This window comes from Hemitrygon akajei, chromosome 29 (assembly GCF_048418815.1).
Source record: "Hemitrygon akajei chromosome 29, sHemAka1.3, whole genome shotgun sequence".
NCBI classification, from domain to species: domain Eukaryota; kingdom Metazoa; phylum Chordata; class Chondrichthyes; order Myliobatiformes; family Dasyatidae; genus Hemitrygon; species Hemitrygon akajei.
Window position 1 is genome coordinate 25761581 of NC_133152.1, and position 27270 is coordinate 25788850.

Consider the following 27270-nt stretch of genomic DNA (forward strand, 5'->3'; position numbering starts at 1 on the left):
GATTTAAGTTTACGTTAACTCAAGTTTGTCATGTTTGCAATGCATTGTGCAACTTCAGCAAAAATCCAAATTTCATGGTATTTAAGGCTGAGTAAGTACACTTTGACGATATACTTAAACTTGAACTCATTTTTTGTCTTCCCGCGATATTGGTTCCCAAAAGAACCACGATTACTGATCTTCCCCTTCTACTCCAAGTTCCTCTCTTTCCACAAGGATGACCCAGACAGCATTCGGGATGCGTTGGTGAGTGGCAAGTAACCACAGTGGAATACTTCCTCTCCTTGCTCACATGACTACAGCACAAACAACTCTCCAGAAGCCAGGTACCATCCGACACAAAGCAGACTGCTTGATAAGCACTTCATCAACCACCTTAAACATTAATTTGTGTGTACGTCCGTGAAACAGATTACAGTTACAGTCAGGCTTCTCAGACAGCATGTTCCATCCAATCCATGAACTCAAAACAAGGGTCACACAGGTGCATAAAGGATAGGCCACCCCAATGTCTAAAGAGTGTAGAATGGCAAATTTCAATGGGATGAGATCAGAAAACTGGAACTGAACTGACAATCAAAGCTGTAATTGAACAGCTACGAGGGATATAGACAGGGTAAATGCAAGCAGGCTTTTTCCACTAAGATTAGGTGGGACTATAACCAGAGGTCATGGGTTAAGGATAAACGGTGAGAAGTTTAAGGGGAACATGAGGGAAAACTTCTTCACTCAGAGGGTCGTGAGAGTGTGGAATGACCCGCCAGCTCAAGTGCAGGCGAGCTCAATTTCAACGCCTAAGCGAAATTTGGATAGGTACAACGTGGAAAGAAGGGCTATAGCCCCGGTGCTGGTTGATGGCAGTTGAAATGGTTTTGGCATGGACTAGATGGGCTGAAGGGCATGTTTCTGTGCTGTACCTATGACTTTATGAACAATGGGATGACTTCAAGGTAGAGGTGCTTTAGCTACAATATAAATACATTCCTATGAGGGAAAAGGGGAGGGAAATTAAATCAATGTCTCCCTGAAAGGCCGAACACATAGTGAAAGAGCAAAGAAAGGGGCATATCCATATGCAAGTTAACAATACAAGGGAGAACCAAACTGACTTCAGGAAGCTTAAAAAGGAGATAGCAAAGAAACAGGGTGAGGAACGGCTACCACAACTAAATCAAAGGCGACTTTCAGATAAAATGTTTACAAAATAACATTTGCGTAGTCTGTACCTCACTCAGAATCTCTGTGCAGATCCAAAGACTGCACATAGTTACTTTTGAATCAAACCATGTTATGTTGTTTTGGGAAAAACAGAATAAGATTATTTGCCTACACACACATAAATACCATATTTATGCACTTACTTGTTTTTTAGTTCTACAATGGCCTGAACAGTCCTGTTGTTATAATACAGGTTAATAGTACGAACCATCTTCGTACGTTTTAAATCTCCAATCTTTACAGTTACTTTGCTGATGGTGTGACTACCAATCAGTTTTACTACTTGCTGTGTAGTTGTATAGCGAGTATCCACCTTGATTGATGAAAGCTTTATATTCTGAAAGAAAATTATACAATTTTGGTAGTTTAAATTTGTGTGGACAAAGTAGTAGACAATGTCAATGTAATGAGGCAATTTACCTAGCAGACTTTTGCCCAAGCTATCGTCATAGAATCAGAGTTGTACAGCACAAAAACAGGCCCTTTGGCTCACCTTGTCCATGCTGACCTACATCTAGATCTTTCTATGCCTTGCTTATCGAAGTACCTGGAGTAAATGTTTCTTAAATATTGAGACTGATTCCACTGCTGTTTCAGAGAGTGAATTCCAGATATCATTACCTGTGTAATAAAAAACATTCCCCTCAATTCCCTTTAAAATGAAGAAGCAACATTCTTCATTTTATCTTAAACCTACACCCTCTTGTTTTTGATATTTCTACCATGGGAAATAGATCTTGACCAACAATCCTATCTATGCCTCTTAAAGTTTTACATACCTCTATCTGGTTATAGTCATAGAGCAATACAGCATGGGTACAGGTCCCTCAGTCCAACTATGACCATAGTGCCCACAAAACTCATCCCAAATTCCTACGTTTGGCCCATATTCCTGGGGTCCTTGGACCTCTTGCTTAATGGTATTGGTCCATGGCATCAAAATAGTTAGGAAAACCTGATCCTCCATTTACCTATCCAAGTGCTTCTAAATGATACTATTGTACCTGCTTGAACCATTTCTTCAGGCCGCTCCTTCCATATACTCACCATGCTCTGCCTGAAAAAGCTGTCCTTAACAGTTCACTTTTAATTCTTTCCCCTCTCACCCAAAATCCATCTCTCTTAGCCCCTACCCTGGAGTAAAGAAAACAAGCCCAGTCTATCCACTCTCTCCCTGCCCAAGAAACACACTGATCAATCTCCTCTGAATCACTTCCTGTACCATGGAAACCCAAACTGCACTTTATACTCCGAGTGTGGCCTAGCCACATATTTGCAAAATATTGTTCTAACTTTTATATACAAGTTTCAAACTACGAAGGCAAGCATGCAATAGATTCTACACCACTATCTACTTGTGTTGGCATTTTCAAGGAACTACGCACTTGAACCTCAACGTCCTGTTCGTCATTATGCCTTAAGCATTTTACTATTGACTGTACATATACTATCCTTATTCAACATCCCAAAACGCATCACCTCACATTTGTTGGGATTAAATTCCATCTGTCAAATTTCCATCAAATCTATATCCTGCTGTATCTTCAACCTCCTTTGCTATCTAACACCACATTCAATTTTCATGTCATTGACAAGCTTACCAATCATTTCTCCTAAAGTCACATCCAAGTCATTGTTGTATTTCATAAACATCATGGGTCCTAGCACAGATCTACTAATTACAAACTTTCAATCAGAAAAGCAACCTTCCATTGACTCCAGTCACCAAGCAAAGTTTGGATCCAATTAGCCAAAACACCTTGATTCCCATGAACCTTCTGGACAAGCCTACCATGCAGGAGCTTGTCAAATACCTTACTACTGACCGTATATGCAACATTCACCACCCTGCCTTCATCAGTCCTCTTGGTTGCCCTAGTTCTTATTACCATGTTTTAGCCTTTCCTCAAACAAAGGATTCCTAACTAATATTTGGTTGTCTATAATCCGGTTTGGTTGAGATAAACCACAGTATTAATCTATCTCTATGTAATCTAAATATGTCTTTGCATTGAGGACAGTAATTATATGTCAATAGTAGGAAACTGTTGACACTGATTAAACAACAGAACAGTGCACGTCTTTCTTAGAAGACGATTCCATTGGTCTATGTCTGGTATGCCAGTCAAACACAAGTTTAATGCCAAGTGTACAATTCTACTCACAGTGAATGGCACCTCCGGGTTATTACATACTAAACACGGATCACTCTCCAGGTAGTAGCCATCAAATTCAACCAGACCGGATAGCATGCTGGATGAATTAAAGTCACAAAAATGCTATTAACAACTTTATAAATGACATGAAACCATCACTACTGCAGTATTTAAAAAAAATGCAATGCTACATAAATACATTGTGACCAAAAATGGATATTAAAACAAATTAATCACTCACTTATAAATGTTAGAGTTGGGGTGGTTGGTGAGAATATGGTTTTGAGTACGAAGGATCTCCACTGCCTTGTGTGAATACTCTTTCAGCTAGGATGGAAAAAGACGAGTTAAATTCCTCAAAAATAATTAAAGAGCATGGAGAACTGACAACTCTCTAAAAGAAAAGGAACATGCTCGGTTCACATACAGTAGATTGTGCACAGTCCATTCACATTCCTTACCTTTTTTTCTGTCTGTTGAGTCTTGAGTGAAAAGTATCCCAGCAGATCCACAAACTGTGCAGCCTTGCGTCCATAAGCTGGGAGCTCTGGCCAAATTGACCACATCAGGTCCAGTAAAAGCTCCTGTTGTGATTTTCCAGAACTCCTAATCACACCAAAACACAAAATGGTCATTTTCCACGAGTATGAGCAAATACCAATTCCCATAGCACGCCTGCCCACCACCAATCCATCTCGAGAAAATCCTTACCTGCGACTCAATCCAGTCACCATCTCTGTATGAGCAAGCAATAACCCCCATCTCCAAGCTGAATCCATGAGACTGTCTACACAAGTTCCCAAGCAGAATCTGTAATGTGACTTTTACTCCCACCTTGCTTTATCCTTTAATTGACAAAAATGGAGGCTATTCTGCCCAGTGAATCCATGCTAGCTCTCCAGGGAGCATCATATTGGCCTACTTCTTGTGTTTCTCTGTACTGCTGCAACTTCTCGCCCCCCCTCACAAATGCACACACACACACGCATGTATGCCCATCAACTTCCCTTTGATTCTTTTACTATTAATCTAGACTAAGAAGTAATTTACCGCAGGTAATTAACCTACTGATATGTCTTTGGGAAGAGACCAAAGCAACAGGAAGACACCCATGCAAATACAAAGATGATGTAGAAATTAGGTATGGACAGCATCTGGAGTCAGGATCAAACTTAATTTCTGGAGCTGTGAGATAGTAGCAGTAATGACTGCATCACCTTGCCTCCTGCACCCAGTTCAACATGTTTATAGAGAGTAAATATGTACGCAGCAACTTGAAATAAAGGACAAGATTTTTATCGTATCATTATTTCATATTATTTTGGATTCACTATTATTTTTCAATGATTTCACCATGGATCCCTATATATCCCTAAATTTCCTTCAGTTCTAAGCTTCTTACAAATTCATAGATTTGCCTGTGTTAATCCACATATTCCCTACGCTAAACCCCTTGCTATTTTTCAACAGACATAATGTAATTTGATCCTCGACAACTTTCTATTCACGAGACACTACTAACTAACATGTTGCCTTCAACAAACTCAGATAAATGAGTTTCTTAAGTTACTACTTGATCACTAATATGTATATTGAAAAGTGAAAGGCCACGTACAGACCCTAGGTTCAGCATTAGACTCCATCTTTGTTGATATTTATACCTATTAATACATTTAGAAGAAAGGAGTGGAATTTCCAAGGAGACAAGAGTCTGTTACAACATTTACATTAAAGTTGAACGTGAACTGTCTCCTAGTTGACTGTAATCCTTAAAATGACAGTAATACCTGTCCTTCTTTACAACTTAGTGTATTTTGGTACAGGAATGTTAACTCAGCTATTCTATTGGTTGAAAGCTGCATCTTACCTATATATATGTAGAGTAAGACAGTGAGCCTGCCAACGCACAGCTGAGGAATTTGACTCCAACAGGAAACATCTTAAGAACTGAATCAGTGTTTCTTTATCTGCAAACTTATTCAGTTGATTGACCAAAGCTGTGCAGAGCTGATCTTCCTGGCTGGTTGTGTTCTCTGTTAACAGCAAACAAATAACATAAATATTTACCAAAGGGTGCATAGAACACTTTATTATGTACATAATTAAACTTGAGCTTTATTTCCAAGTATCAGTACTGTCACATGAAATTTGGCAACCTGAGTTACCCCCAGGTGACTTGCTTCCTCATGGTGAAATCAATTTCATCATAGTGCTTGGTTAAATCCTGGAATTCCTTACACAAGGTGAATGAAAGAGACGCATGTATCCCAGTCACGTCATGACACAATGCCCAGTTCACTACTGATACCTTAAAATTCTTGCTCATGTAATATACAAGCACTTCAGAAGTTGAAATATTCCAAGAGTAGGACTAGCTGGAGTTGCTTACAGAGTAAAGCTTGAAAACAATATCCATGAAAGTACTTCCTGTATAGAGTAAAAACACGTAGATAAACAGTGAAGCTATTTCATAAAACTTTCCTAGATCAACTACGGTATTGTTATGGTTAAATCTGTACTCCAACAAAGAGCCCTAGCTCAAACTTTGAAAGCCTTGCTGTACAAGTGTAAATGTCATCACATTCCACACTAGTCATCCTAATCATCTGTAACAAGGTTGTTAATTTTGCCGTTATTTAGTGGCAATGCTCTATGAATCAAGCCAAGTACACAGCTGAATTTCACGTAGAACTCAGTCAGAATAGCCTCCGTGAGTCTAAGCGTGGCTCTCATCCAAGCTTCAACAATGAAGAAATAGGTTAGAGTCACTGCACATTCAAGATTTAAAATTCACAAAATAGGAGAAATATAAATATTAATTGCCCAGTATAAAATTCCTCAAAATCCCAAAAGAACACATGAACATATTAACTTCAAGGATAAGCAAAGTTAATTTTACAATAGTTTGTCAAAATTTAAAGTAAATTTATTATCAAAGTACATACACGTCAACATACGCAACCCTGAGATTTGTTTTCTTGCAGGATCCAAGAACCATAATAGAATCAATGAAAGACCACCCCCAACAGGGTAGACAGACAACCTACGTGCAAAAGTCAACCAACTGTGTAAAATCAAAACTTTAAAAAAAATAGATAAATAAATAAGCAAGCAATAAATATCTAGACATGAGATGAGATGAAGAGTCCCTGAAATAAAGTCCATAGATTGTAGGAACAGTTCAGTGATGGGGCAAGTGAAGTTGAGTAAACGTTATATCCACTGGTTCAAGAGCCTGATGGTTGAAGGGTAATAACTGTTTTTGAATCTGGTGTTGAGAGTCCTGATGCCCCTGTAACATCTTCTTGACAGCAGTAGCGAGAAGAGAGTATGACATAGGTGGCGGGGTCCTTGATGATGGATGCTGCTTTCCTGCAACAACACATGGAATGCTCAATGGAGGGGAGGGTTTTACCCGTGATGGACTGGGCTATATTGACTACTTTGCATTGGATTTTCAGTTCAAGGGCATTGGTGTTTCCATACCAGGCTGTGATGCAACCAGTCAATATACTCTCCACCACATACCTATAGAAGTTCACCAAAGTCGTCATGCTGAATCTTCGTAAACTTCTAAGGAAGCAGAGGTGCTGCCGTGCTTTCTTCGTAATTGCAGTTATGTGCTGGGCTTATAACAGGTCCTCTGAAATGATAACACCTAGGAATTTCCCCTACCCACCTCTGATCCCTCAATGAGGACTGGCTCATGGACCCCTGGCTTCCTCCTCCCAAAGACAATAATCAGCTCCTTAATCTTGCTGATATTGAGAGGCAGGTTGTTCTTGTGGCACCACTCAACCAGATTTTATTTTCATTCTCCCTCCTATATGCTGATTTGTCACCACCTTTGATTCAGCCAACAACAGTGGTATCATCAGCAAATTTAAATATGTCATTGAAGCTAAGAACCACAGAGTCATAAGTGTAAAACAAGTCGAGCAGGGGGCTGGGTACACAGATTCTGGTCCGCCTGTGCTGATGAAGATTGTGGAGGACATGCTGTTGCCAATCTGAACTGACTGGGGTCTGCAAGTGAGGAAATCGAGGATCTAATTGCACAAAGAGGTATTAAGGCCAAGGTCTTGAAGGTTATTGATTAGTTTTGAGGCGATAATAGTATTGAATGCCGAGCTGTAGTTGATAAAGAGCACAATGGCTTATGCATCTTTGCTAACAGGAGAAAATCAGCAGATGCTAGAAATCCAAAGCAATACTCATAAAATGCTGGAGGAATTTAGGTCAGGCAGCAATTGTGGAAAAGAGTAAACAGTTGACATTTTGGGCTGAGACCCTTGTTCAGGATGGCAAAGGAAGGGGAGAAGTCTTTGTTGTCCAGGTGTTCCACGGTTGAATGAAGAGCCAATGAAGTGGCGCCCATGGTGGACCTGTTGTGCTAGTAGGCAAACTGGAGTGGAACCAAGTTGCTTCTCAGAAAGAAGTTGATGTACTTCATCACCAACCTCTCAAAGTACTTCATCACTGTGGATGTAAGTGCCACTAAATGAAAGTCATTGAGGCAGGTTACCATGTCCTTCCTAGGCACCGGTATAATTGAAGCCTACTTGAAGTAGGCGGGTACCTCAGACTGCCAGCCATTTGATCAGCACAGGTCTTTAGTACTCAGCCAGGTACCCTATCTGAGTCTGTCATAGGTTCACCCTCCTGAAGAATGCTCTCACGTTGGCCTCAGACTGAAATCACAGGGTTATTGGGGATTGTGGGAGTTTGTGAAGGTTCCTCCATGTTTTGACAGTGAAAGTGAGCATAGAAAGACAATGAGTTCTTCTAGAAGTGAAGCCCTGTTGTCACCTATGTCGCTTGATTTCACTTTCTAAGAGGCAACCGCAATTAAGCTGTGCCACAGGGGTCGTGCATCCTTCAGTAATTCGAGTTTAGTCCGGAATTGCCACTTCTGCCTGGAGATGGTTTTCTGGAGATTGTAGCTGGACCTCTTATATCTCGACTTGGTCACCAGACCTGAATGCCTCTGATCCGGCCCTCAGCAGTTTGTGGATCTCATGGTTCTTCCAGGGCTTTTGGTTGAGAAAACTGAATAATTTTGTGGGAACACATTCATCTACAACTGTTTTTATAAAGTCCATGACAATCATGGTGTATTCGCTCAGATCCATTGATGAGTTCTTAAACATGGCCTAGTCCACTGACTCGGTAATCCTGTAGCCGCTCCTCTGCCTCCTGCGACCACCTCTTTCTTGTCCTGGTCTCTGGAGCCTTGCTCTTGAGCCTCTGCCCGTATGCAGGGAGGAGGAGGAGGACAGCCAAGTGATCAGATTTCCAAAAAGCGGTCCAGGTATGGAATGATAGGCATTCGTTATCTTAGTATAGCAGTGGTCTGGTGTGTTGGGGATCTCTGGTACCTCAGGTTATGTGCTGATGGGAACATTTCTTCAAACAAGCCTGAAGGAAGTCCCAACTATAACTTGAAACGCATCAGGGTCGACTGTTCCTTGTTTGGTGATGGCAGCATACAGTTTCTCAAGTGCCTGATTACAGATGATGGTATGTAGACTGCAGTTAGAATCACAGAGGAGAACTCTCTTGGTATACAGATTGGTCGGCACTTGATCGTCAGGTGTTCCTGGTTGGAGGAACATGAGTATGACAAAACCACCGTATCACAGCAACACAGACTTTTCCTTTTCCAAATTAGCTGTTCAGTCCATCCTTTGGGTCTGATTGCCAAATCTGACGTATTCACAGTAAGCCATGTCTCCGTAAAACACAACAAACAATTTCTCATTTCCCTCCAATACAGCAATCTTGCCCTCAGGTCTTCAATCTTGTTCTACAGTGACTGCACAGTTGCTAACAAGATGCTGGGTAGAGGAGGGGTCTCATTCCTTTGCTTGGCTTGGATTCCCCCACCACCACCCCCATCTCACTTCTGGCCATGGAAATGAACTTTTGTCCACTTAAAGTTGCTGTACCTGCTTGCTTGAGAGTTAAATGTGCCGAGTCCTTAAGATTGTGAAATCTGTGGTTCATTAAGTTGGTTCAAAAGTTCGTTGCTTGAAGGGAAATTACATGCTGCAGATTGTAGTGAGTAATTCAAAAGAGGTACACAGGTTGAGTACTCCTTATCTGAAATACTTGGGGACAGAAGTGTTTCAGATTTACTGGATTTTGGAATATATAATGAGACAGCTTGGCATTGCCATCATTTCTGACTGAATTTATGTGCTACTGGGAAGCAGTCTTTATCTTACATTTGTCTAAAATACATACCATTAAGCATAATGAAAATACGTGTGCAAGGTAATAAAAGCAGCACCGGAGAAAACCTGAATCAGCTACTGAACAAAAACAAACGACAGTCTTTCAGTCTCCAACTATGATGCCATATTTAGATTAAAAGGTTACACTACACTGTATTTGTATTTTACTCTTTTTAGGTTTTATTTAAGGTATAAAAACAATCAGCATTGTACTTGTTCTGATTTTAGATTTTCTTCAGCGACGGTCTTCACAAACTTATCAATGAATTTCTCTGCAGCTTTGTAATCAGTAGACGCCATATTTTTAAAATCTTTTAAAATGTAATGCTGTGCCTTTTCTTAAATTACTGCATCCAGCCTGCTGTATATTCACAAATAACTTCAATTTTCAGTTCGTTGTGATAGATCTTTGCTCTGTTTCATGACCAGCACACTGTTAAGCAGCAATACGTTCACTCTGATGCTGATACATGCTTTAAAATACATGATTGAGATCTTCACTTTTTGCATTATGCAATATTTTTCTCTTTTTCATTAACTTCTGTTCATTACATATGTGAGGTCACTTCTCAGATCTGTCTGTGACGTGCAGAAACCTGTGCATCGCCTGGGAACCTTCCCAGCACCTTGTGTAACTTTCCATTTGTGATGTCATGTCAGTGCTCAAAAAAAATTCGGATTTTGGAGGTTTTTGGAGTTTGGAATTTCAGATAAGGGATACTTATATACTGGATATAGAAGCCTGCAGAATGTCGTCATTGTTCACTGGCACCATTTTGCCTCTTTGTTATATGACTTGTGGTATACAGAGATATTAGAAATCTTGCCCTTAATCTTTTTCCCCATTTTGCTCACTCTATCTTAATATGGTAATCCATTTTTTGACATTTTTATTCATTTTAACATGGAGTTTTAACAGTTACATCTTTTAAAATATTGTAGAAGTAAATAATTTATGGTATGCAGGGACTGCTGACAAACACAAATAGTTTTGTCCATCCTAATTACACTTGAACTGAGAGGCTTACTATCCATTTTAGAGACCTGTTAAACATTTATCATATTTGTTATGGGCTTGAGATCAGACCTGGTTAAGAAATTAGATTCTTCCCTGAAGGATATTAGTGAACCAGATGGTATTCAGTAACAATCTAAGAGTTTCATAGTCACCATTTCTAACAAATTTATTTTCACTCCAGATCATTTATTTATATAAATATCAAGCTGCTCAGGAGATATACGAATGTGTCTCCAGGTCACCAATTCAGGATTTTAATCTTTTAAAGAATGTTATTGCGCCTCTATGTAAATAAGAACAAAATTCTGCAGGTAATAATTTGTAATGGGATACATTAGCTTACCATCCTTTTCCTTCTCTCGCTCCTCTTTCTTGCTCTTTTTACTAGATGATTTGGACTGAGATCCGGACTGTGCTGAGCTGGAGGAGGTAGTGGTTGTCCCAGAACCCCCAGTGTTGCTGGATGTTGACGTGGAGACCACTTTACTGCCACATAACGCACAGGAAAGCAACTGCAGGAGAACTGGAGAGACTCCTTCATCCACAAGAAAACTGACCTGAAGTAAGAAATACAGAACAGCTGGAGGGATGGGAAGAAGAAAAAAGGAACACATTAAAAAGAAGTCCAATACATTTAGCTAATTTAAATTGCAAACATAAATCTAATACCAGAAAAAAATCTTAATTATTCTTAAAGTATAAACATGGAATGTTGCACTTTACCCAGTCACATATTAAAAGAGTGTTGCTGAGTATTCAGTGTATTTCTATGTTAAAGCACCTCATAATAAACTATTTTCACAGAATAAGAGTTGCATTAAAGAAACTGAACACATGGTGGTTGAGCACATTAATCTTGATTAAATGAAACTGGCTCTATGCACTGAATGGCCCAGGTACGTTCAGCACGCTTTGACATGAACCTTGGTACAGTGGTCCATGACATTCTGTTAAGGAAGTCTAACAGCTAGGCATAGGCCCACTTTGTATTTGTTTTAATTTTTTTTCATGCTGCTTTTCACCAAATTCAACTTTCCTCCTTTTCTGTCAGTCCCTCAGACTATCATTTTGAGTTCTCAGGTGACTGATGAGATCAATGTGGGAACTAGAGAGGCAGATTGGTAGCTTGCGAGGAGGTTCACTCTTTCTGTTGCTGATAGCATCTTCAGTGTTCTTTCCACTTCATGGTCATGGGGTAGAGATTCTCCTCTGTCAGAGACAGAGACACAAGAGACTGCAGAGACAGTAACCTGGAGCAGAAACAACTGCTGTAAGAACTCAGCTGGTTAATCAATCTGTGGAGGAAAAGGACAGTCAATGTTTTGGTCAAAATTCTGCCTCAGTCTTGAAGCAGGGATATGGGAAATACTCCATATTTCCCAGGAACATTCATTGTTGAAGGGCATTGTGGTGCATCAAGGACAAGTTTGAAGAGGATCATCGACTTGAAGGCATTATCAATTTGAATGCAAAGTCCAGATTCACAAATACTTGTATGAAAAAGTCATCACTGGCATAATGACTGGCCCCTGACATACATAAAGAAGTGAATTCTGCGTAACTATTCACTAATGAGGTTCAAGACAACTTGAGTCTAGCCTGTAGTCACTGTAAGCTGAATATTTTCCTTTTTGCTGGGATGATTAGGTTCATTCTTGCAGGACATTGTGTGGTACAACACTGAAACATGAATGACAGTTCACGTTTGACAACAGTCTTCTGCTACAGACTTCCCGGTTAATATCATGCAGTAAGCGCAAGATGGAAAGGAATTTCTGCTAGCTCCACTCCACTCCAGGAGCATGTCTCCGACTGGTCACATATTGCAGATCATATCCGTCCTGCCTCTAGATCTATGGAATTAACACTGTAATTCAGGTAGCAACTCTTTGGTCTCAGGGAAGTGGTTCAGGAGCCTTCTGACAGGCAGATAAACTGCAAACAGGCCTGTCTGTAAGTATCGCAGTCAGACTTGACTTGTTTGTTCTGAAGGTTGTCATGATAACAGCACCTCTAGCCTTCACTTCCGAGATTAAGGACATTGATACTGAGGATTTGTGAATGAAACTCTTCACAGCCAAGATTATAAAAGTTGTCATTGAAAAGCTTCTGTCACAAATCCACAATCTCAACAACTACATCAGTAAAAGGAGGCCTCAGATGTACTGCAATCATGAAACTAAACTATGACATGAAAGAAGATTAATCTAGATGTTAAGAATGATATGATGAGTTCGACAAATGTTTTAACATCTAGAGAGGTTATACGTACAATCATCCTTCAGGCAGAATTTTTGCCAGTTCACTGTCCGTTGGCTGGCAATCTCTGCACAGGCCTTTAAATGTTCCATCTGCAAGATATAAAGGTTATCAAATTAATAGAAAGTTGTTTTGATTGAAACGATTATTAACTTACATTCTTTGTGCTAAATAAATTTGAGTATCATTGTTGAAAACTATGATTAGTAGAAGGTAACACAATACTCCCAGTTCATTGTAGCAAAAGCAATCCCATACTTCAATGCACACAATGAAAATTAGGAATTATTTCAGAATTTGTTAAGTCAGCAGAAATCTGTCTCCTGCTCAGTGGGAATCAGCCTCAACTCACCAAGCTAATGAGTGTGTCATACTGCAGAGCAGATCCTGATGAAGCTGTAACTACACCACCTCTCAGATGGATCCCCTGCTCCTCCAGTAGCCTCTTAATTCCTCGAACATGAGAGTCAAGCGTGTGCAGGTCACGTAGCTGGCGGTACTTTTCCTTTGATCCACAAATGAACAAAAGCAGTTTGCGAACTTGACGACGCACAAATGGTGTCTGCTGGATCATGAGATACTGGAAGAAGAGTAAACTTTCAGTTAAAGGAATTCAGTAATTATACCACATAAGTGGTGCACATCCAAGTGTACAGACACCGTGTACCAAGTTGTGGACTGTTGAACAGATGCTTACTTCAGACAGGAAGTAGAACCAAGAGTGGTCAAAAATAGGTGGGGGAATCCGAGAGTTTGCATCAGCAATCTTCTTGATTTGGTATGGTAATCTCAGCACCATTTCAGTCAAGAGCTGTGAGTATGCCTCAAACACATCCGCAGCATGCCCCTGAGAAAAAAATCAATCATTTATAAAAGATTTAAAAACTTGTAATGTCGAAATGATGGGGAAATTATCGAACATCTGCCGCATAAATCAATCATAAACATAATGCATGTATAATCTTTCTTTATACTATTAATTATCTTCCTTCTTCCTCTTTAAATTTTATACATATGAAAATCTGCATTCTGCTCTGCAGACATATTCTGAATCCATAATTAACACTTTACCTACAGCATTACATCTCCGTCACACCATAATGTTTACCTTCACATATTGTCGCAAGAAAAATGGGCTCATGTCTGGTGGTGATGAAGAAGTATGTGGTTTCAGGAGTTGGCTTGTTGCCACAGTTTCTTCTTCACCCTGCTGTGTTTTCCAGTAATCCAACAACGATTTAAGAACGTGAAGACAATAGTCAATGGCTCCTGAACTTAATAACGCAGTGGCTGTGGCATTGGAGATCAGTGATGAAGCCTGCAAGTATGAAAAGATTATTTTCTCAGACTCTAGTGAACACATCCTACAATTTATAAGACTTTGAAAAAAGATTATAAATGTGACATGACATGCAAATAATTTTATTAACAGAAATTGATTGTTTATACAAGATATGTAATGACTTACCTCAGAAGCAGATTTTGAGCCTGATTTTGTTCGTGACATGAATACACTAAGAAGTCTCATGATCACCAAATGCACTTCATTCAGTGGGCTGCGATCATTTTTCTTAGAAACATCCTGAGTAAAAGAATCACCGGTTGTCAACATAGGAACTGAAATTCTGGATATCTTCACTTACTCTTGGGCAGCACATGATATTGGAAAGATGCAGTTAATACCTACCCCCAGCAATTTGACATAGTGATGATGATGGTTCATCCACTGATTGTGGATGATCAGCCATGATCACATTGAATGGCGGTGCTGGCATGAAGGGCTGAATGGCCTACTCCTGCACCTATCGTCTAATTCCTTATTATTGAACTCTCCAGTGCCTTTTTAGAATTGGTTGGTGTGTTGGACCATTTCAGAGGCCACTAAGAGACAATCATATTGTGTGGCACTGGAATAGTATGTAGACCATCTAGCCAAGGATGCCAGTCACCATTCCCTGAAGGGCAGTAGTGAACCACTTGGTTCTTGGAAAATTTGGAACTAATAAGGCTACTTTTCTGATAGCAGACCACAAATTCCTCCATTTATTCAATTAAATCACACGGATTTCCATAAGTGAGCACTGAGAAAAGCCCAGAACATCCTATAATTTTCCTAACCTCTCTGCTCCAGTGTTCTGAGCTCATTCTGTGTACGCTAGTACAATTTATTTTGCATAGACCACTGCTGCATTCTTGGTTGGAGATTTTATGCTGCATTTGTAGATTATTACATTTTGTATTTTTAATGATATCAACCAACCATGCATGGTTAGGTTTCAACAAGCATACTTCAAATCTAAAAGTTCACTGATGTCAATCATTCAGGTAGGGAATGGAATTATTCAACTTTCTCTTAAATGCCTTCTCTGACGAAAGCTATAATAATGGTAGTAACCAGTCAGAGGGTTGGCACCCGATCGCTGACACAATATTGAAAGAAGGAAAATACATTTTAAATTAAAAAATCGATTACCCAAATAGCATTACCTTTTTGTCCATGCACAGCTCGGCAATGAGCTGGGAAAGCAAATTGTCTAAGGCTCCTTTGTCTTTCTCATCTTCTCCATCCAAGTCAGCAGTCAGCATTAAAATTACCTGATGGATAAATGCATAATCAAAACATCAATAACACAAATTCTAGGCACAAGTTAAACATATTTTCAAAATCGTCAACAGTATAACATCTGATCCCCTGTCCTCTAAGCCAGATTTTTTCATGGCAGCCACTATCAATTATTCTTCGTTGCCATCTTCCTAAGTACAAGTCAAGTTCTGATGCTTCCAAATTACGCCTTGGAATCAAAACATGCTGGATACAGCATCACAGAGTTCTGACTTACTCCATCACCAGTTATTATTTTCTCACACAGTGCTACTTAGTGGAGTTATTGCAAGGGGCTGACAAAGGAAGGGGTAAGGCCACAGACTGCCAAATTATACAGGGTCAGAAAATACCCAGGGTTTTACCTTTAAAATATTTTATGGTGTAAAAGGAAAATGACAAAGATTTAAATTCATACTTCTACCACCTCTATCTTTAATCCACAACCTTTAATTATTTCCACGGCTGTACGGTAAAATACGGAGCAAGTTTTTGAGAGAAACTAGTGGCATTTTTTCCATTCTTATTCCTAATATTACTTTAATTTCTTCAAATGATAATGCATTAATCATTTGTAATTTCCAACCCAGCAATTTCTTGTCCCACTTAGCGTAAATTTTGTGTCACCTTCAGTAAAACAAAATAGAAAATGCTCAGAGACACAGCCCACCTGCATGTAAGGAATAGCTCGAACTCCTCCAACATGACGGAGCTGCGGCAAATGCTGTAAGAGTCTCTCAAGTAACATCAGTCGCACCATGTGGAGCCTATACAAGGAGAAGTGGAGGGATCAATCATTATCAGAATCCATTGATTATGGCCAGTTTTAAATATTCCATTTATTATGGCCACACAATGCAGCATCACTACTTTGGCCAGATGGCAAAAATAATTTGAAGACTTTTTGAGATTGGGAGTTTTCCCTCACCGGTTGCTTGTATGTAGGTCACCGTCTGTTTCACCTTCTCCTTCCGACCCTTCACCTTCTTGCTGCCCCGTGGTGGTACTAATTGCTCCAGTGCTGGAGCTGACACTGCCTGGACCTGTAGGATGTCCCTCTGCCGTTGTATCTCCATATGCACTGCTGCGCCCAGACACTAACAGATTAAAAGAAAGGTCAAACTGTATTGTGGATAGCTATATCAAATATGAATGTGCACACATACATACACTACAGAGAAAAACATCTGTTTCCATTAATTTATAAGGTATTTTCACCACGGTTACTACACTCATTAAATTAATACTGCTCCATTATGTGTTTGGGTTCCAGAAATCAATTAGATTAAAACAATTACACCCATTATAAAAGGTGTAAGTTATCACACTTTAAATAAGTTGCTTACCTAATCTTTAAAAAAAACTAACTAGAAACTGATCATAAGTATATTTATTCCTATTACAATTGGATAGTGTGAACAACTGAACATCAGACTTAGTTCCTGAATAAGTGGACATATTCTCATATGATACAGAATCTAACACATTATCCTCAATGCGGTCCTGTCACCTTCCTCTCTCACCCACTTTCTGCATTCCACAGGCAGCACTCTCTCCAGGACTCCCTGGTTGCTCATGCATCCCCACCTCTCCCTCCTGAGCACTTGCCCCTGCAACCAAATGAGGTGCAATACCTCTCACTTCATCTTTCCCTCATTACCATCCAGGGACCTAAACAGCCCTCCCGTGAGGTAGAGGTTCACCTGCACCTCTTCTAACCTGCTCTAATGCATTTGGTGCCTCGTCTACATTGAGAAACCAAGCACACAGACTAGGCAACTGCTTTGCAGAGCACCTGGGCTCAGTCCACATCAGTTACCGAGCTTGCAGTTGTCATTTTAACTCTCCTTCCTATTCCCACACTGATCTGTCCATCCTTGGCCTTCTCAATTGCTGCAGAGGCCAAACACAATTTGGAAGGACAACATAGCTTGTGACACTCTTGTGCTCAACTGATCACCTTGTTTTCTTCCTTCTTTGTTCATCCCTCCCATTCTCCAAATCCCCATCTCTTCTATCTGCCCATCACCACCTTTCCACCTGGCTCCATCTATCGCCTACCAGCCTCTATACCCCACACAAATCATCCCCCTCCACCTCAACATCACTCATATACACTGGCAATTTTACATCTCAGTCCTGTTACATGGTCTTGATCCGATACTCTGGCTCTAAGAACAATCCCATTCCCTCATGTATTCATCACCACCATCCTTATTCTTTGATCCTGTACTACCCAAGGGAAATTTACAGTAATCTAATAACCTACCAACCAGTGTGTCTTTGCGTTGTGGGAGGAAATGTCAATATCTGGAGATACTTTCTTGGTCATAGGGAATGTATAAATGCTATACAATTAACGCAAGAGGTCAGGATCAAACCCGGGTCATTAGATCTGTAAGATGCAGTGCTATCTGCTTTGCCACTCTCGGGAGTCATGAAGAGTCAAGTAATTTGGGAGGCTGAGGATAAAATTGGATCGGACACAACCCTACTGAGCAGCTAGCAGGATCCTATGACCTATTCCCAAGTTCTATTTGTATTGTCTGCATTTCAACTTCAAACCATAAAAAGACTGCATTACTGGGCATCGAGTCACTTTTTTTCCCTCCTATTTGGCTATGTTGTTGAAACAGACACTTAAAATATCATAGAGATGAAGTCGTGTTCAGTATTTACATTCAGGAGGAATGATTCAAACAGCAGGGCTGATAACCCTAAATCACCAGGAATGTTGCATAAGGTATGAATGATTTCAATGCAGGATAGCTCGGATGGCCAGAATAATGAGACCAATTTGATAATTTGTTCAAAAAAGCAGGCACTGGCACGACAAACCGATAAGCTAAATTTGCATTGTTTCATTCTGTGGTTCTTCGGCAACAGAGCCACAAGATAATGTAAGAGCCCATGGTGTTAGAGACAAGATATCGGCATGGATGAAAGACTGACTGACAAGTCAGAGAGCAACTAGTGAAATTTCACAGGGTCAGTTTAATACATTAATGATCTGTTTGAAGGAGCTGACAGCATTATGGCCAAGATTACAGACAACATCATGATAGGTGGAAGAACAGGCAGTGTTGCGTAAGCAGCAAGTCTGCAGAAAGACTTGGGGGAGCAGGCAAAGAAGTGACAGATGGAATACAGCACAGAGAAATACAGGCACTAAGGTGGGAAGAATAAAAGTGTGGATGATTTTCTAAATGGAGAGAAAAATCAGAAATCGAAGGTGCAAAGGGACTTAGGAGTCCAAGTTCAGGATTCCCTCAAGGTTAACTTGCAGGTCGAGTTGGTAGCAATCAAAGCAAATACTATGTAAGCATTCATTTGGAGAGGACTAGAATATAAAAGCAAGAATACAATGCTGAGGCTTTTTAAGGCATTAGTCAGGAACACATTTGGAATACCGAGAGCAATCTTGGGCTCCATTATCAGTGGAAGGATGTGCTGGTCTTGGAGAGAGCCCAGAGAACGCTCACAGGAATGTAAAACTTAACACAGGAGGAGCATTTGATGTCTGTAGGCTTGTACTGAATGGTGTTACAGAGTCATGGAATCATAGAGTCATACAGCACATAAGTTGGCCCCTCTGGCCCAACTTGCCCATCCCAACTGTGATGCCCAGCAAGCAGGTCCTGTGTTTGGCTTATGGCCCTCCAAACCTCTTTTGTTCATGTACCAGATGAATTTTGAATGTTGTCAATATGTCCACCTCAACCACTATTTTTGGCAATTAATTCCAAATATGCACACTCTTTCAGTGAAGCTGCTCCTGACTTCTCTTTTAAATCTCTCACATCTGATCTTAAGCTTCTGCCCTCTTGATTTTAGCATCCCGCCTCAGGAAAAAGACTAAAAGAGTTCAGAAGAATTGGGGGAGGGGGCAAAGAATCTCACTGAAATCTATTGGATAGCATAAGGTGAACATGGACAGGATGTTTCCATTAGTAGAAGAGTCTAGGATCTGAGGGCACAGCCTCAGAATAAGGGAATATTCCTTTAAAATTGATAGGAGCAAGAATTTCTTCAGCCTGAGAATAGTGAATGTGTAAAATTCATATTTATTTAGGCCAAGTTATTGGATATGTCTAAGGCAAGAAATTGATAGAGCCTCAATTGGTAAAGGGGTTAAGGGTCACAGGAAGAAGGCAAGCAAACTGGCTTGAAGAAAAATTAGCCATGATTCAATGGCAGAGCAGACTTGATGGGCTGAATAACCTAATTCTGCCCCAATACCTTATGGTATTATAAGAAATTAAAGCACGTTTAAAGCAGATCAATTTTAAACCGTATATTTGTGTGTGTCAGTATATCTGACACTGTATTCATGTGTGTATTCCTGTGTTGTGTGTATTCATGTGTGTCAGTGTATCTTATTTTTATTACGAAGCAAGTGTTGCTGTAGACAAAATTATTTTCAAAATTCATGATTTTTTCCCTGATCTTTTACCAAGGCATTAATTACTTTCCTCCCACAAACACCTATCCCTCGATTCCTTTAAAATTCAAAACATTAACAACAGCAGTATTTTGCTGAGGACAAACTGGCTAGAGAGGATTATAGCAATCAAGGTCTGAAGACTTATTCTGGTGGGGAAAAAATTAGGAATAAAAAAAGTTATGTCTACAGCAGCACTTGCTTTGTAGTTGAGATAACAATTATGACATACATGAATCACATACAAATGTACAGTTTTAAATTGATCCTTGATATGACCCATATTATCCCTTTCATTTAAATCTCTCTATTTGATTAGGCTTACCACAGTGTTCTCCGGCAACAGAATCAACAGCACTTCCCCCGCTCTCTGACCCCACACTGCCACCGTGCTCTGCTGGTGATGTTCGCAGTGTTGATCCATCTGTTGCTGCTGTGCTCCCTTCATCATCAGAGGCTGGAGCTAAAAGCATAGCAACGGCTGTTACAGGTAAAAACACCATATTTACAAACCGTGAGCACAAGCGTAAAAGTTTGAGACAAACACAGCCGTAGACCATAGACTCGGCACAGACCTCTACGGCTTTTAATTTGCAACAACTAAAAAAGGAAGTGCAAGTACAGAAAGGTTTGTACATTCGACCAAATTATACAATTCCCCACACAGACACCTGAACCGCAGAACAAGGAGAAAAAGCTTCAATTCACGTTGAGCAAAACACTTTATACAGAAGTCTTCTGGTTACATAATAGCTGTGCCAACCCTCTGAAAAGACAAAGGAAATTTGAACTAAGGACGGAGGTAAAGGCTTGCTTGGTGACTACTGGTATTGGTCAATTCATATGTGAAATTACACCTCAAATACTATGTAGACTGCTCATCAAACATAGTTCAGTATTTCACTTCATTTTGACTTAATAAATTTACATTGTGAACATTGGCAATTGCCAAATGTAACCTCAGATTTGCCGATATGTCATTAAAATATAGTTACAAAGAACTTGTTCATTTAATTTATTGTGGTTTGTATGCTTTAATAGCAGTGACAATTCACATGCTGCGAAAGAGCAGAAAGATGAAGGGTACTTATCTGTATGCCATATTGGCTCTTGCAGTATAGGAAAGATAACTGAAAGTTTGGAGAGTTTGTAGTACAGATTCACTAAGATACTACATGTTTTATGGAATTACAAAAACAAAGAAAGTGAAAAATCGGATAAAGTTTTGTTAACAAAATGACAGATTTTTGATACAGGTCAAAACGATACAAGTATTTATATACAAATAAATGCAGCGACAGGATATGCACGCATTGTTTTGGGTAGTGGACAGCTCATGCCAAACCAGAAGAAATAGTTCTTTCCCAAATTTATCACTCTCCCTGCTTAAAGCCTAGAAAACTTCAAACAATTGGCTTACCTTCTAAATTTCAGGACATTCAATCCGAGTTTGTGCAATTACTTTTCATAATTTAACCCTTAGCATCATCATTGTGCTGTTATGTCCCCCACTTGGCCCCAACAACTAAGATGTGGTATCCAGCTCTGCTCAGTGTGCCAAATGCCCACTGTACTCTTGAGGATCTCTAGATTTCTACCTCTCAGACCATCTTCTGTACCTGTCCATAGTATCAGACTTTGCAACAGAAAAACCTGCAACTTTTCTCTAACAAACACTGACATTTTTGCGTAACTTTTTTCCCCTCTCCCCATCAGGTAGCTTGCCCAATGATCCAGATACATGGATTGCCCAGTCTCTTTGAATTTCTAATGTTTCTACCTTTTCACCATTTGGAAAGTTCTCAGATTATTCTATTATTTCTAAGTCTAAAGTGATTGAACCTATATAAGCCAACAATAAAATGCATTGGCCCTTTTGTGCTTATTTGTTTATTTAGTTAATATCTCCCTTTTAGCACATTTATGGTTTCTTCTACATTGCTTAGAAAGCCTCCTATCATATCACTCAGTAATAAATTCAGGGAACAGTTGTAGTCTTAATGCAGAACTGTTAAGGGTGCCACTATGATTGCAATGAGTATTTTGGGTGCCCAACCCTAATCTTAAATCACTATCGCCCACTCATTGTTCAGCTAGCCACTAAAGAGTGAACTAATTTGTTTGTTCAAAAGTTATAATTTTAAGTAAATTCTGAATCATTAACTAACTTCATTTTTACCAAATCACAATTTAAACAGATGCATCAGGCTAATTAAACATGATTTTTGTTTTTTTTAAAGTACCAAAATTTACCAAGATGCAACTTGTTCAATTGGGACAAATAAAATCATTCCTCTAACCTGCAGTTTTAAAACCCTACAGCACTTAACATGGGACATGTGGAGATTGTATTCCAGCTGTAGGATGGCAAAAAGAAGCACAGAAAATGAAGATTCACACTCAAGCTCGGCCCCTCTTATTAGGAGTGAAATTTATCTAATCAAATATTCCCAAGTAAGGAAAACGACAACTAAGAATTTTCAAATATACTTTACACTACAAAATCATTAATGCACTTTAATAATATTTCTGAAATATGCTCAGGTACATTTGATATGCTTCGTTTTATTAAATTCTAATGACAATTTATAACCACTGCAGAATGTAAACCCTACCCCTGATCATCATCATAGCCCAGGAAAGAAAATCCAGACCAGAGCTTATGCAGACACTTTGTTTTTCTATAGACATGCATTAGATTTGACCAATTTGTTACCTGAAGCTGTGGTATCAGAAAGCGTCCCTGCATCCAAGGAGGAGGAGCTGGGTGCCTGCCCAGATAGCCCCAGGCTCTGTAGGCCAAGCGCACTGCTGCTGCTGCCTACAAAGGACAAATCTCAACCTCAGTAATCTTATTCTTACAGCAGGGCCATTGGAAGAAAGTTACACTCAGAATAGAACAAGGGCTAGAAATTCTAATTCAGGAAACTTATACTTGATCAGCATGATAGCGAAAAGAAAATGCTGAGTCTTTTGGTTTAACAAGCCTATAGTATACTGCCAAGTCTACAGTATTCAGTGTGTTGGTTTTGGAAATCAATAATATCCAATTACAAAGCCAACTTCAACAGCAACCATTAAAAGCAAAATAGCTATATTCATTGGTGTGGTGTATGATTTTCTAGAATTTAATTCATTGGATCTACAAAGTCATTATCAGCCTGGCCAATGTGAACAGTAAATGGGGTGAACCAAAGTAACGATACAAATCTCCATCCAGATTGGCTAATTCTGAACCATTAGTATAACTATTTCTTCTCATACTTACTGCTTGCTTTAACTTCACAGATGCTAAAAGAGCAGCCAAACTGTTTTCATCATTTTGTTTTTTGTTTTGAATTTATCACAACTGTAACTTTTTAAGAACGGAATTATTTTTATTTCCCTGAAATTGAGATTAGGAAGCATTCTTTTCCTATTCAATCCTTTGCAAATTAGTCAAACTCCATTATGTTCCTACCGCAAATGGGTCAATACCTTGTTGATCTTGCTGCAGGCTAAGTGCAATCGCCAGCTCCACCATAGTCTCGTCGTCAGCGTCTGGAGGGATGTCCAGCATTGGTGGGAAGCCCTCTTCTCCCGCCAGCAGAGCTTCCAGAGGAGAAGGGTTCCCATTAGTCACGTTTTCAGCTGACTCTAAAACCATCGATTCCGACTGTGATAAAGGAAACAAGGAACAATCATGGTCATAAAGCTCAGAAGAAGCAAATTTTATCAGAGGAGTATCAGGTGAAAAACACTCTAATTTTGTGACATGGTTTCCAGATGTCCACTATCACTGCCTCAGCACTGAATTTAACTCATGAGAAATGCTTTAGAATATATAAGACCCCAGTTACACTACCAAATCCAGGCTGCATAGCACTAACAAAATACTACTATATGAAGCGATGAGATTACTTGCTTAAAGTATAAAGAGCTCTGAACAATTCCCCAAATCTTCCTACAATTCAAAACAATCTGCACTTACATAGCCTCTTTAAAATATCAGAATTTTATGCAACTGACTCAGCTGCAAGCTCTGGAGCTTTTTCTCTGAACCTATATGCCCCTTTCTCTTCCTCTAACACAGTTAAAACCCTGAATGAAAACTGAGTCACTTCTACTTGATAACCTCATGTGGCTCAGTGTCAAATTTTATCTGATAATGCTCCTGGTATTTCTTTTTATTTTGAGAGAGCACTGAAATCTAGAACATTAAGCCTAAAGAACCAGTGGATCGGATTACAGGTATGGAATTTCACTGTGTTGTGCCACAATCCAGTTCCACATTCACATCAATTATACTTTTATATAAAAGCTGCATACTTGATGTAATTTAAAAGAAAAAACATTCAAAGATTAGCTTTATTTGTCACATGTACATCAAAACATACAGTGAAATGTATTGTTTGCATCAAATCACATCAGCAAGGAGTGTGCTGGGGGTATTGGAGTATAAAAGTATAAATTTTAACTATGAAGTCAGTTATTTGCTATGCATGTACTCAATTTAGTAGAATGAAATCTTAGGAATGTAGAAGACAATGGTGTATTAATGAGAGGTAGCTAAAGAGCTAAAGAAATGTAGATTAGAACATTGCTCTGTTCTGAGTTTATTATTTGCTATGTATGTACCCAATTTGGTAGGAGACTGAAATCTTAAGAATGTAGAAGACAATGGTGTGTTAATGAGAAGTAGCTAAGAGATGTAGATTAGAACATGATTAAGTCAATTGATAGGAACAATAGGGACATGATGTACGTGCAGTATGTGTAATACGCAACTATAGATCGATTACATATGCTAATGCAACTGGACCAGGAGATTGCTATAAAAAATGCTGTGTCCAAAGGATCGGGGGGGGGGGGGGGGGGGGGTGGGGGGTGGGATCAGCGACTAGCTCAATGACTGTCTCAGCTTTGATTTGCAAATTAAAGTTTAACCCTTCTTGAAGAATCTTCTGTGTCTCTTGGTCATTTGTGAGGCACGAAAAACCATGACAGGGGCAGCCCACAAGTGTCACCACACTTCCAGCGGCAACATGGTGCTCCCACGACTTACTAACACTGACCATACGCCTTTGAGGTGTGGGAGGAAGACAGAGCAGCCAGAAGAAACCCATGCGGTCGCGGGGAGAACATACCAGTAATAAGAGAGATTAGATCATGGAAAAGTCTCTATTCTGAAAAGTATTATTAATTTTATCTCAGCTTTTAGTCAGTAAAGAAACATTATTTATCTTTTTGAGATGCCTACCACCATTTCAAAGTCTCCATGATCCACTTCACTTTGCTCCTGACTTTCTTGACGTATATTTTCACTGCCTGGCATTCCTGATGTTTGCATTTTATCGTCAGCATCATCATCATCATCGTCATCTTTATCACCTACACACAAATGAAGATCGTTGCATACACTAAAATATTTCTTACTATCTACTGGTGTACTGCAGACATTAACTACGAAGTGTCAGTTTATTTAGTATAAACTTCAGTACAAAGTCAGGTCTTACAGTAATATTGCAGAGATAGGAGAATTGAAAAGGCCAATGTTATGGTATTAACACAGAAACTCATTGGAAATAAAGTACAACAGAGTATCTAGTGTTCTGCTAAAAACATACACATTGACAAGTGCTGGGAGCTTGGTATATGCTATCCTGAACTTATTTCTGCAATGCATGCCGGAATTTTATTCAGCATTTGCAGAAACAGATTCGAAGTATAATGTAGCAACAAGGAATGCAGAAAATATGCAATTCCTTTTTTGGAGAGGTGAAAAGGCACTCCTGAATATCACAAATGGATAATTTTTTGGTCATTTAAGTGATAATTATACCTGCTTTTTAACCATTTCAGGTTTTCAACCAATTCAGGTGAATGTTTGAAGAGGTTTTGTGAAACACAATATTTCTGTTAACTAGACAATACAAGGCACATCATTAGACTGCATTTGCACGTGGTCATTCAGATCTCGTTTCTTACCCATTGGGGTGTTGCTGCGGGGTGGGGATGGTAGTGTGACATGCCTGCGTTTGCTCCGTGGTCTCAATACACGTATCAGTGCCTGCTTGCAAGCAAAACTCACTGAGTGATCCTGAAAGAGAACAATTTAGATTGAGTGGATACAGAACACTGATTGCATTCGCCAAAAGACTGATTGAGCTCCATTTCTCTGATATCTAGCAAAAACTGTAACGAGCATGTACCATTTCAGAGTTATCTAATAACAGCATACAGCTGAAACTTAAATTTAATCTGAATAGGGTGCTCATTTCTCAGAAAACATTGCTACCAACTTCACTAATTATGATTAAATAAACAACCATTACCTTCCATTAAATAAAGGTACTTACAGGACACAGCAGCATCTGCATGTAAACTTTTGCAGCAGCATTTATGTAGTCCAGTTCACAAGTGCAATAACCATGAATAATGTCAATCAAAGCATTCACTGTTGCCTCAATGTGAGTCAGACCTAAAAAGGGAAATGAAAACTGTGAAATATGCTTCAACAATCATTTTTACCATTGAGCAAACCTCTCAATATTTGAAATGCAAGCCAAATAAGTGCAGCAGTACCATACGTGCAGATATACTTAAGTAACATTAAAAGCTGACACCATTTCAATCCATCCCTAATATATAGGTCTTCCTAGTTAATAAATATGGAAAACAAGTTCCATACACTCTCAATAATGTACTTAAAATAACATCAAAGATGCCACATGCACATTACAATTTATGGGCAAATACATAACGTTGTAACCTATCATTGCAAAATAATGCTTTGTTCACTAAGGCTCCAGAACTAACTGGGATCTCTGAGAACACTGGCTCTAGTCGCAATTTTTCATCTATTATATTTTATCAAGCATGAATATACTTTGCCTTTTTATTTAAGATATTTAGCTAAAACATAGAATTACAATTACCAGGTAGGCAAGCAGGAGCCAGGAATGCATTCTTAGGCTTGGATGCATGGAGTCTCCAGAAATGAGAAACTAATTGCATGATAAAACTGCAGCCTTCAGCTTCAGCGCTCCTGTGGACATGATCTCGTTCATCTGTTCCCTCTAGAGAAAGATTAAGAATAATCATTTTTTTGGTTGAATATGACATGTTTAAAAATAAGCTGTTTCACTTTATCTACCTCACTTCATTTTTTTAAAATCACTAAACAAAGGTGTTGTTGGTAAGAAAAGCAGTTATTGTTCTTCTCTTACAATCCTTGAGAAGGAGGCAATGAAACATTGTCAGATCTCAGTAGTGCTGTTAGGTTGGCAGATTTGATTCTAGGTACTTGCAGCAGTTTGAAACAACTAACTAGCTTGCTGTGCCATTTCAGAGGAATGTTA

General features: G+C 39.3%; 1 protein-coding gene across 5 annotated transcripts in view; it reads right to left on the bottom strand.

The window, feature by feature from the left end:
- Positions 1 to 27270, bottom strand: part of ubr4 (ubiquitin protein ligase E3 component n-recognin 4) — a 203341-nt gene that overhangs the window by 65770 nt on the left and 110301 nt on the right. For 4 of the 5 annotated variants that reach the window (XM_073031943.1, XM_073031941.1, XM_073031942.1 and 1 more), the window contains 21 exons: positions 26848 to 26988; positions 26269 to 26390; positions 25898 to 26009; positions 25170 to 25300; positions 23408 to 23585; positions 22647 to 22751; positions 20256 to 20393; positions 16418 to 16586; positions 16160 to 16256; positions 15375 to 15482; positions 14356 to 14469; positions 13996 to 14205; positions 13585 to 13734; positions 13240 to 13467; positions 12901 to 12979; positions 10972 to 11208; positions 5242 to 5407; positions 3836 to 3980; positions 3616 to 3701; positions 3384 to 3471; positions 1362 to 1555 (listed from right to left, as the gene is read on the bottom strand). In XM_073031943.1, the coding sequence (XP_072888044.1) occupies positions 1362 to 1555; positions 3384 to 3471; positions 3616 to 3701; positions 3836 to 3980; positions 5242 to 5407; positions 10972 to 11208; positions 12901 to 12979; positions 13240 to 13467; positions 13585 to 13734; positions 13996 to 14205; positions 14356 to 14469; positions 15375 to 15482; positions 16160 to 16256; positions 16418 to 16586; positions 20256 to 20393; positions 22647 to 22751; positions 23408 to 23585; positions 25170 to 25300; positions 25898 to 26009; positions 26269 to 26390; positions 26848 to 26988 (2998 nt within the window). The remainder of the gene's footprint in view (positions 1 to 1361; positions 1556 to 3383; positions 3472 to 3615; positions 3702 to 3835; positions 3981 to 5241; positions 5408 to 10971; positions 11209 to 12900; positions 12980 to 13239; positions 13468 to 13584; positions 13735 to 13995; positions 14206 to 14355; positions 14470 to 15374; positions 15483 to 16159; positions 16257 to 16417; positions 16587 to 20255; positions 20394 to 22646; positions 22752 to 23407; positions 23586 to 25169; positions 25301 to 25897; positions 26010 to 26268; positions 26391 to 26847; positions 26989 to 27270) is intronic. The other variant, XM_073031939.1, reaches the window with a different exon arrangement.